The 12,050-nt window shown below is 42.8% G+C and overlaps 1 protein-coding gene across 5 annotated transcripts in view; it reads right to left on the reverse strand.

Moving 5' to 3' along the window:
- Positions 1-223: 223 nt before the first annotated feature.
- The window catches only part of LDB2 (LIM domain binding 2), a 564,531-nt gene continuing 552,704 nt past the window's right edge, over positions 224-12,050 (reverse strand). For 3 of the 5 annotated variants that reach the window (XM_075346908.1, XM_075346909.1, XM_075346907.1), the window contains one exon: positions 224-5,976. In XM_075346908.1, coding sequence (XP_075203023.1) covers positions 5,746-5,976 — 231 coding nt within the window. In that variant the 3' untranslated portion in view covers positions 224-5,745. Of the gene's footprint in view, positions 6,011-12,050 lie in introns of all 5 variants that reach the window. The other 2 variants (XM_075346911.1, XM_075346910.1) reach the window with 2 other exon arrangements.

The raw sequence follows: 12,050 nt of genomic DNA on the forward strand, positions 1-12,050 counted from the left end.
TGCCGCAGGAACGAGGAACAACATCGGACCATCGCGTCAGCGTAATTATGAATTACGCGGACGCTGCAACGATGATACGATTACGACGATTTTGTGTTCGTTAATCGTATCATCAAGGCTTTACACACTACGATATTGCATGCGATGCCGGATGTGCGTCACTTTCAATTTGACCCCACCGACATCGCACCTGCGATGTCGTAGTGTGCAAAGCCGTCCTTAGTATCAACAGAAAGTGAGGGTTGCGACTGCCACATACTTCCTGTTATTTACTTATATGTCCGAAATCGAATGTCTAACACCAATGAGCAGTGATTTAGCGAGGGTCGTGAGTGATGTCACAATCTCACATTTTACTGGAGAACGCAAGTGCTGTTACTGGTGGAACGGCGCCGGCATGGGAGATGAGTACAAGTTTTTTTATTTTAATGGGGCCAAACATGGAAAATGAGAAGGGGTTGTCCTAGTAGTGGACAAACCATTTAAACATAGGAGTAGGTTTTAGGATAGTGCTAGTGTTAAATATAAAGATTAAGTTATTAAAATAGTCACATTCTAAAAAAAATCCAGAAAAATAAAATTTCAACAAAATACTTTTCTTTTTTATTTTATGTTTGATTTCAGCAAAAGCATAAAATAACTAGGGGGTCAAAAGCAATTTACAATTACATCAGTATTTTTTTTTTAGAATAAAATACATTTGCTTGAGGGATAAGAGATTGAATGCTGGACTGCTCCAAGGATTAGGAGGCACAAAACAATTGCATTCTATGGGAGCTGGTATCCTATGCTACATCACTGCGGCAGGCAGAGAATGCTGGGGACCAGAATCTAATGCGGGCGTCACACGGTGCGATCTATCGTGCGATCGCACGAGCGAGCGTAACCGCCCCCCGTCGTTTGTGCGTCACGGGCAATTAGTTGCCCGTGGCACACAAAGTCGTTAAACCGCTGTCACATGTACTTACCTGCTGAGCGACCTCCCTGTGGGCGGCGAACATCCACTTCCTGAAGGGGGTGGGACGTTCGTCGTCACAGCGATGTCACACGGCAGCCGGCCAATAGAAGCGGAGGGGCGGAGATGAGCAGGACGTAAACATCCCGCCCACCTCCTTCCTACCGCATAGCTGAGGGACGCAGGTAAGCTGTGTTCATCATTCCCGGGGTGTCACATGGAGCGATGTGTGCTGCCCCGGGTACGATGAACAACCGGCGCAAAGAAAAATAAACGATTTTATAAAACTGAGTGACGTGTCAACGATAGACAATTTATTACCGATGTGCCAACGTTCAGCGTCGCTGGGAGGTGTCACACGAAATGATGTCTCAAGCGATGCCGGATGTGCGTCATGAAAACCATGACCCCGATGACATATCGCACGATAGATTGTCTCGTGTGATGCCCGCATAAGGCGCTGTGCACACATTGCTTTTTTCCTTGCAGATTTTAATCAACACTGCAAGGAAACAGCATCTCAGCAGAGTCTATGAGAACCCTGACTTTCTGTACACACACTGCTTCTTTTTTCCTTGCAGATTTTGTTGCAGAAAAAAGAAGCACCATGTCAATTGCGTTTTTGTCTGCATTTCTATATTCCCCTGCAATGCTTTATCACTATAGTGGATTATAGAGCAGCACTTCACCTCACACACCATACATACAGCATGGTCTGTGAGGTGATCTGTAGCTCAGTAACCTGGGGTCATCATTATGACGACCCAAGCTTACCAATGCAGTGATCAGGTCCCTGTGATCACATTACAGGGACCTGATCGCCAGGGAGAGGTAAGCGGTTCCTCTCCCTGCCCCCTAAATGCTGTGATCGCACTGATCACTGCACTCAGGGAGTTCAACCACTGGGAGAAGTGCGAACACCACTCCAGGCAATGAGAGCTGGATCCTGACTGTAATGTCAACCGAAGACAGAGTGGTGATTGTGGCGGTCCAGCGCCTGAACCCCCACGATCGCCATCACTAAAAAAAGGCTGGAGAAAACGTATGTGAAAAAATGGGCAAATGCAATAAAAAATGCTAAAACATGCTTTTTATGTGCAGAAAAGAAGCACATAAAAAGCAACGTGTGCACATAGCCTTAAACTAGTCTTCCGAGATGTCTAACCCTCATCCGACTATGATTTCTCTGAAACACCACATACCAGTCTATATTCATCCTCCCATGGATCATGTAGTATGAATCTCCTGTTTGGTTCCCTTTAAATAATAGCAAATATTAATAATCTATGTGAACTTTATATGACCAATAAACAGCAAGAAAGAAAAATCCGGCATTAATTTTGTAACTAAGGAAACAAACAAATGAAATATATAAAAAAGTCTCAAGAGCAGGATCATACAAAGTTATAAATGAAGTTGATGTTCCATTTGTTAAAGCACAAATGACTCCTCAGTATTACAAAAAGTTTCACACTTACAAACTATTGTAAGTTAATACTGTCATAATCACGGTTCAAAACCAAATGAATCAAACAGAACTGGTACTTAAGAGATTTCTACATAAGTAGAGATGAGCGAGACAATTACCGTCCAGGATGTTGAGGATTTTAACCAGTTGGGGGTGTTTTTAAGTAAAGTGTGGACATCAGAAAACAAAAAGGTTCTCCATAGTGGATTCAAAAATATTTAAATTTGTTTTATATCTTTTATTTTGTTTCAAATGTTTTGAATGATGAATTTTGTATTAGGAAAAATAAAACAAATTAACAATATAAACACATTTAGTTCCCAAATAAGCTTATTTATGAAGTGCTTGAAGAATAAAAATAAAAAGGTAAAACATACTGGCCCAAAGTGACAAAAATTCTGTGAACCGTATCCCAATAGATCCGTTCATATTCGGAATTACTTTTTAAATACTCTGCAGACTGTGATATTCTTTATGCAACGAAAGGAAAATTCCACAATTTTAAAAATCATTTTTCTTAAGAGGTGACCCTTTAAAGAGAATCTGTCACCAGGTTTTTGCCACCTAATTTAAGAGCAGCATAATGTAGGGGCAGAGACACTGATTGCAATGACGTGCCAGTTACTGGGTTGCTTGATGTAGTTTTGATAAAAATCACAGTTTTTTCAGCAGGAGAATATTCATGAGCTCTCTATAACCACACCCCCACCACTGATTGGCAGCTTTCTGCCAATGCACAGTGTAGACAAAAAGCTACCAATCAGTTTTGTGGGTGGGGTTATACAGAGCTCAGCACTAGGAGAACTGGAAAATCTGCAGATGTGATTTTATCACAACTGTAGGAAGCAACCCAGTAAGTGACACAATACTGGAATCAGTGTCTCTGCCTATATTATGTGACTTAGGTGGGGCAGAAAAAAATCTGATGACAGATTCTCCTAGGCTCCTTTCACATTGTGGTCTGACCTTAGTTCAGTGATCCCGTCAGAGCTTCCATCTGTAAGTATACGCTTACTGGAGGAGAACACCCAGACGCAGTCTACTACATCTGGGTGTCCGTCTCCAGAAAGCGTATACTCTAGAAAATGGTACAAGACAGAGCACATGGTGACTCCATTTGCACCATTATAGTCAATGGCCCAGTTGGCCCGTTTTGCAGTGGGGTTCAGACAGAAGCCCAGACGGGACCACGGAGATCTGAACGCTTTGTGAAAACAGCCTTGAAAAGATTAATTGTGCTGTCTGGAATAGCTGGGACCACCATGAATTTTAAGAACTAAAAGAAAGACTGTCGGAGTGGGGTTTCTTAAGCTTGCTATAAAAATATTTTGGCCCCACCTCTCTTCTATAAAGAACATATACAGTACTTGTAATTTTCGTTACTATCATTGAACACACAGTGATCAAAAATTAGTCCAATAGGTCATTTATGAACTAACCCATAAAAACAGACCCTAGTGGCAAATGACTGTCTCCAAATACCTTATCTTTACTGTGTCAGAGCCTGGTCTTGCTTTAGGATCTGGAGCACACTTCAGTGCGTAGCTTAATCTATGGTCTATACTGAGTATGGGACACAGAGTGATTATGCAATGCTTTTGATATGTAGAACAGTGTTTCATTAGTTTGGGGAATGTAATTTGTAAGGCCTCATTCAGATGTTCACTTTTTTTCATGTAAGGGATGCAGAGGACTTGACCTCTGGTACCACTTATTGGAAGTAGCAATCCTAAAAGTCAATATCAACCCTTTAAAGAGCCTTGCCATATGACTTAGGATAAAAGCCAAACCAGAATCTCAATTTGCAGACAATTTGTTTCAGGGTATTGTGCAAAGTATGAGATCTAATTTGGTTAGGTGAGAGGCTAAGACTGGTATCTAAGGGGTAAGGTTTCTCAATGTGAAGTGTGCCAGGAACCATGCCTGCAAATTGAGATTCTGATTCGGCTTTTATCCTTGGTCATGTGGGAAGGCTTGTTAAAGGGTCGATATTGACTTGTTACTTCCAACAGGTGGCATTGAAGTTCAAGCTGTTTTCCTCTCCGAAGAGTTAATTTGCATGTTTAATTTCCCAGAGGAGCATTGCAAGGCATTTAAGTCTTCTCATACTGGCATGTCACTCTTCACAAGAAGAAAACTTACCCCTTAAATTCATGTAAGAGACAAAATGACCAAATTTCATGAGTACTTTTGATCCAAGTACCATCTGCATTTCAGCAGAGTATCTCGGGGTTTGGACCAAGTTTCATCAGCAATTCTGGGATGAGATCCTTTTTTCCACCTTCTCCGATCTATTAGTCCATGAAACTTGGATGATGTCTGATTTTTTCACGGGCCTTGCATTGAGGATATTGATCCAACCTTCATACCTAATTTGGACATGTCTCTACGATTTTGCTTGGACCACTTGTTCCAAAAATAAGATCAGATATGTGAACAGCTCCATAAACTATCATAGGTACAAATTCTACGTGAAAAAGGTACAAATTTTCAAAGTGAAAATTGAACGTCTGAATGAGACCTCAGGAATACATTGCCTAGAACTATTGAGAAAGATAGCTCCTGTGTGCCAGCCTGATCCTGAATGCAAGGTCACCTAAAAATACAGTACTTGACTGTTCTCATCAGTTTTAAAGACTTAGGACCCACATACACATTAAATAAAAATTCAACCAAACTCATTAATTTTGGTGGGGCTACCATCAAGAGACAGAAGGATTGGGAACTAAAAGGTTTAACATTCAAGCCTTTTGGTTTTAGGCGAGGTAAGGTGCTGCTGGAGGAGTTTGGCACCAGCTTACTCCTCTTTCACCATTATAAACACATGAATCCTCGGTTGAAACAAGCACTTATTTGTTTGTGGGAGTCAGAATAGATTGATGTTTGCCAAACGAACGTTTAGCCGACAGCCACCACTGGTGAATAGCCAGTTTTAGGGGGCAGGGTGCATGCTCCTCCTTTTCCATTCAAAGACCTCTGGTGATCAGTGGGGTTCCCTATCAATATACTATTTAACACATAACCAGTGTACAAGTGTTATATTACACTTTTCTTCAATACACCTTTAGCAATGCTTGTGAATATAGGGTAATACGTTGCCAAAACTAGTCTCGAATTCATAAATTATCATAAGCTGCAGAGTATTAAATTAGAAAACTCATCATTCATCGTTGGAACTAAATGTCATAAAGAAATAGGTGTTTGTAGAGTTTTTTGTTCGGTATAATGACACTTTTTTGTATAATTTTACTGCCACAAAGAAAACAATGTAATTTATAACTCAACATCTTATGCATTATCAAATTCTCTGGTCAATCTCGACTTATTGGGAAGCTTGTTGCGTTGGATTCTCTGGTTTGGTGTCCTGGGTACTGGGCGGTTTGCTGTTCCATGGACTATTGTTTCCCAGTGCAGGGGAATTGTTGAAATCCTCTTCATCATCCATTCCATTAGCTGCATCATATTGAGTGTTTTCTAGTCTAGTGATAAGCCTTTCATCTTCATCTCCAAATTCGCCTCCCATCAAAGTTGGTTCTCCTACCACCATCACATCCTGTGAACAGCACAGACCATTATTATGTGGGCACCTTGAGGAAAGACAAAAAAACTATCGATGACTGAATGCGGGACTGGTAATGTGTTCTCTTACACAAGGTATGTAACAAGCATTAAATAAAGATTAGGGAATAATTATGAGAAGCTTTGAATGTCTGTTTTCGAGATAATAACCACCAACACGGAATTGTGTGGTTGGTTAGCAGGTCCAGGACAAGTCTTCCTACATTTCTAAGGGTATGTGCACAAGAGTTTTTCAGAGTTTTTTTATGGAGCATGTCCGCTTCAAAAATGGTTAAAAAAAAATCACTTAAAAATGCTTGACAGACTCTTAAGCGGGCTTTACACGCTACGAGATCGCTACAGCGATCTCGTTGGGGTCAAGGATTTTGTGACGCACATCCAGCCGCTGTAGCGATCTCGTTGTGTGTGACTCCTAGGAGCGATTTTGGATCGTTGCAAAAACGTCCAAAATTGCTCCTCGTTGACATGGGAGTCCTCTCCCAATTATCGCTGCTATCGCTTGGGCGAAGTTGATTCTCGTCCCTGCGGCAGCACGCATCGCTACGTGTGACGCCGCAGGAACGAGGAACCTCTCCTTACCTGCCACACGCCAGCAATGAGGAAGGAAGAAGGTGGGCAGGATGTTCGTCCCGCTCATCTCCGCCCCTCCGCTTTGATTGGGTGGCCGCTTAGTGACGTCGCTGTGACGCCGAACGAACAGCCCCCTTAGAAAGGAGGCGGTTCGCCGGTCACAGCGACGTCGCCGAGCAGGTAAGTACGTGTGACGATGTCGTAGCGATAATGTTCGCTACGGCAGCGATCTTCACATATCGTCATAACGATAGGGGCGGGTGCTATCACGCTCGCCATCGCTAGCATCGGCTAGTGATGTCGCAGCGTGTAAAGCCACACTTACTTAAAACTTCCATTACAAAACCACTTTGCAGTTCATATGTTCAGTTTGTAAAGCATTTTTGCTGCTTCAGGTTTTGAAAAAAAAATGGTAGCAAAAAAAGTGTGTGTGACTAGAGATGAGTGGACCGTGTATGTTTAGGTTCGCCGGGTTCGGCATGACTTTGGTTAAAAGTTCATTTCGTGATCTAGGCTTGACCTGAACTTGTTTCCGAAAACTCATATAAGTCAATGTGGAACCAAAGTAACGGGCTCGGCTCAAGTAACAAATATAATGTAAGTCAATGATTGGGCAGTTTGGTTGGCTCTCCACCCACATACAGCCAGCCATAAACAGAGCATTTCCGGGGCGTTAGTATTTCTTTTCTTATACATAGCATCTGAAAATGTTAATTTTACCCCCAGTGAGAGTCATTCAGAGACACCAAGCGGCTCTCACTGGGCCGAGCTCCGAGTCTACCTGAGCCTCCTGATGATCAATTGAGTGGATAGCATTAGTGTTAAACAAGCGTGCTCGCCACTGTCCGGTGCTTGATCGAGCACCAGCATGCTCGGGTACTTGGAGTGCTCTTCGGAGTATTGTGTGTGCTTGAATCTTTCTTTCGTGAAACAACGACCACAAAGCTCAGGTTGAAACAATGTTTTCAGATGTGGTGTATTAAAAAAATCAACTTGTCCTCCATTCCCCTGGAAATGCTGTTTATGGCTGGCTGCATGTGTACGGAGAGCCGAAGTGCCCAATCAGTGAGTTTCATTATACTCGTTAGTCACATTGAGCCCTTTCAGAGTGTCTGACCTGCGCGACTTGAGGGTCGAGCTCCGGTGGATTTTAGTACTTGCCCATTTCTTGTTAGCATACAAACGACACCCGAACTTGGATAAAGACTTTTTTTAGGAGTCCATGTTTAGGTTTGAACCCTGGACACCGAATGTTCAGTACAAACCCTAAACTTTACAGTTCATGCTCACTCATCCTTACATGTTACTTCTTTGGAGCAGCTACTGATGTAATCTGCTTCACTAAGCACTTTCCTGTCAAAACGCTGCAAAAAACACTTAAAAAAAACAACTATTTAAAAACTTTTCAAAGCAGCTTAAAGCAAAGGTTTAGGTAACAAAAAGCTCCTCCAAAAACTCCACAAGAAAGGAGCACTTCCTGAAGTGGTTTCACCTAGAAAATCTGTTGTTTTTAGCCATCTGAAAATAAACTCCATGTGCACATAATCTAACATGTCCTACTGCACCCAACAAGGAGCTTCAAGATAGATTACAACACACCTGCTGTCTCAGAGCCATCTCAGCCATTAGATAAGGCCAAGAATGGTCCTCTAACACTCTGCAGCCTGACTCAATGTTAAGTGGAAGTTTGTGATTGGTTGCAGTCAGACACGCTGTCACACAGGGCAGGGGCGCTGATTGACTGCAACTAATCAGAGATGCCAGGACTGCTGGTGGGCGGGGAAAGCAGTGCATATTCATGAAGCATAAGGAAGCAGAGTTACAGCGGTGTGGGAGACTCGGTAAGTATACAGCGTTTCCTCTAATCCTTATCCTTTCTACCATCATTTTTAAGCAACTGATTAGGGTCCTCATAGACTTATATAGGGACTGATGCCCGGTCAGATGTCCGGGATCAATTCCGGGTCCCAACTGGTTTTTTATTGAACCCGTTTGGACTCGCCGATCTTGGACATCTGCAGGTCTGCCCATCACTACTAGAGAAATATATGTTTTTTTTCCACATTAGCACAAGGGGCGCATGAGAATAAACTGAAAATCCACTTATAGGGAACCTGTCACCAGATTTAGTGACTATAATCTGCGGCAACCACCAGTGAGATCTTATAAACAGCATTCTAACATGTTGTATATAAGAGCCCAGGCTGCAGTGTAGAACGTAAAAAAAATCGCTTTATAATACTCACCTAAGGGACGGTGCAGACTGGTCGAATGGGTGTCTCCGTTCTCCGGTACCGGCGCCTCCTCTTTTGGCCATCTTTGTCCTCCTTCTTCTGAAGCCTGGGTGCATGACGCGTCCTACGTCATCCACACAAGCCGGCATTGATATCCTGCACAGGTGCACTTTCTGCCCTGAGTAGGGCAGATCAAAGTATTGTAGTGCGCCTATGCAGGACCTCAATGCCGGCTAGTGTGGATAACGTAGGACGCGTCATGCTCCCAGGCTTCAGAATAAGGAGGACAAAAATGGCTGACCAGTCTGTACCACACCGCACCTTAGGTGAGTATTATAAAGTGATTTTTTACGTTCTACACAGCCGCCTGGGCTCTTATATACAGCATGTTAGAATGCTGTATATAAGACCCCACTCGTGGTGGCCGCAGCTTATAGGCCCCAAATCTGGTGACAGGTTTCCTTTAATGATAAGATGTCATCAGAAAATTTTCCACTGTTTAAATAAGGTTTTTATGTTACATGTATGTTGTTGTTTTTTGTTCTGCTAATGTTTATTTTTATATCTGTGTGAAAAAAAAATAATAGAAATCTTATCTTTTTCACACTGGATACTTGGGCTGTTCTAGACTCATACTTCATGTCCTTTAATGAAATCCTCTTGCAGCAATAGATGGACTCAGACCCTACTATTATGCTGAAGCACCTAATGAGATTATGGAAGGTACAGTACAGTTTGAAGGAAGGAAGAGGTGAGCTGTGACATCTCCTATTATGAATGGTGGAGCCTGTGTGATCTACAGTACAGTACAGATCAAAGGTTTGGACACACCTTCTCATTCAAAGAGTTTTCTTTATTTTCATGACTCTGAAAATTGTAGATTCACATTGAAGGCATCAAAACTATGAATTAACACATGTGGAATGAAATACTTAACAAAAAAGTGTGAAACAACTGCAATCAAAGAAAAAGGTGGCTACTTTGAAGAACCTAGAATATAAGACATATTTTCAGTTGTTCCACACTTTCTAAGTATTTCATTCCACATGTGTTAATTCATAGTTTTGATGCCGTCAATGTGAATCTACAATTTTCCAAGTCATGAAAATAAAGAAAACTCTTTGAATGAGAAGGTGTGTCCAAACTTTTGGTCTGTACTGTATATAGAATGTATATAGTGTATATAGTGTTACCTGTCATTGTAATCCTGTCTGTAATGATAATGACACTTTTAAAAAGTTTAAAAAATAATTTAACCTAATTGAAACAGTAGGTAATTTTCTGATTATACATGCTGTTTATAGGGATTTTCTATGTTAAAAATGTTTCACCCAATCAGCTTGCCCAATGCAAAAATAGTAAAATCCGCTGTAATCCTTTTCCCCTGCTCCAGGGTTGGTTCTCTTCCCAGTCAGAGTTTCCAGGCGTTAGGAGCCATTGTCCCTAGTGATTGGCTGCAGTGGTCACATGTTATCTAATTACGACGTCATCGCCTCAGCCTGTAAATTATTGCCGGGAACAGCAGAAGCAGTGCCAGGTGAGTGCAGCTGACAGCGGGAAACAAGGTCAGCATGGAAAATCCCTATAGTGCCCGTGGTGATGTTTCTGGAAATAATAAAGTACACCCTTTTACAAGTTTGAAATTCCTTTATAAAAATTAATTGTTAATTTACTTTCAAAATCCACCATAAAACTGATTGTAAGGTGGACATCAAGATATGTACAATAGACCTACAATAATGACATCTTTGCCTTTTATAGGAGGTAATTAACACTAGAGATTAATGAGTTTGTACAGATATGACCCCTGATGTGTAATTTGAGATTACTAGCTTAAAAAAAAAAAATAAAAAAAAAAATGTGGTACTTTGCCGGGAGATGTTGGTGCTTTATGTGTCTATGTGTTGCCCCCCAGTGGCTGTAATGTGATTTGCAGCTTGTTAAGGGTTTGGCTAGCTGGTAGCATTAAAATTTGTTGAATTTCTCTTGAAAGAAATTGGGATATTTAAAGGGGTTGTCCATATAGAACAAAACTTTGGCCAGAGGACTGGATATGTAAAACATAACTCAGTTTTCGTAACTTTCCAGCAACGATCTGCATCCAGTGCAGGCCCCTCTGTGATCTGTGCAGAGACAGATGTGGTGAGTAGTGATAGGCGAGCACTAACATTTTCAAATGCTTGTTACTCCATTTGAGCTGGTCAGATGCTCAGACAAGGTTGACGGAAAGTCAATAATTGGCCTGTTCGGGTCTCCGCCACATACAGCCAGCCATAAATAGAGCATTTCCGGCGACAGAACTTTTTTTTTGGTCACACTATATTCGAGAACGTTGTTTTATCCCCTGGCGTTAGAGCGAGCTTTGGAAGAGATATAGGGTTAAAGTAGTGAAAGGCAGGAGTGACAGATGGCAGGGCGTATGGTTAGAAGAGCTCCAGAGGAAGTCAGTCGAGAAGTGGGTCCAAAATAAGAAGACACGGAGCGATAACCTCTGGAGGTCCAGAGCCTTTGGCTCACCCCGCCAGACTTAAGGCCGCTTTACACGCAGCGTACCCGCCCCCGTCAGTTGTGCGTCACGGGCAAATCGCTGCCTGTGGCGCACGACATCACTCGGACCCGTCACACTACTTACCTGCCTAGCGACGACGCTGTGACCGGCGAACCGCCTCCTTTCTAAGGGGGCTGTTCGTTCGGCGTCACAGCGACGTCACTAAGCGGCCGCCCAATTGAAGCAAAGGGGGGCGGAGATGAGCGGGACGAACATCCCACCCACCTTCTTCCTTCCTCATTGTGGGTGGCCACAGGTACGATGTGGTTCCTCGTTCCTGCGGTGTCACACATAGCGATGTGTGCTGCCGCAGGAATGACGAACAACCTGCGTCCTGCAACAGCAACGATATTTGGGAACTGGACAACGTGTCAACGATCAATGCTTAGGTGAGTATTTTTGATTGTTAGCGGTCGCTCGTACGTGTCACAAGCAACGACGTCGCTAATGAGAACGGATGTGCGTCACAAATTCCGTGACCCCAACGACATCGCGTTAGCGATGTCGTTGCGTGTAAAGCGGCCTACAGTCATCCAGCTAGACAAGCACTGCATCACCATAAAACATCAGATGACCCAATGGTTTGACTGCTGCAGCCGATCATAGGTCGCAGTGGTCTGGTGGCTGGTGGAATGGTGACATCACTTTATCTTGTCTATGGCATGGGGTGCACTGGATCCAGGTAAGTGGCGGTAG

The sequence above is a fragment of the Anomaloglossus baeobatrachus genome, chromosome 1, assembly GCF_048569485.1.
Source record: "Anomaloglossus baeobatrachus isolate aAnoBae1 chromosome 1, aAnoBae1.hap1, whole genome shotgun sequence".
In the NCBI taxonomy this organism is placed as follows: domain Eukaryota; kingdom Metazoa; phylum Chordata; class Amphibia; order Anura; family Aromobatidae; genus Anomaloglossus; species Anomaloglossus baeobatrachus.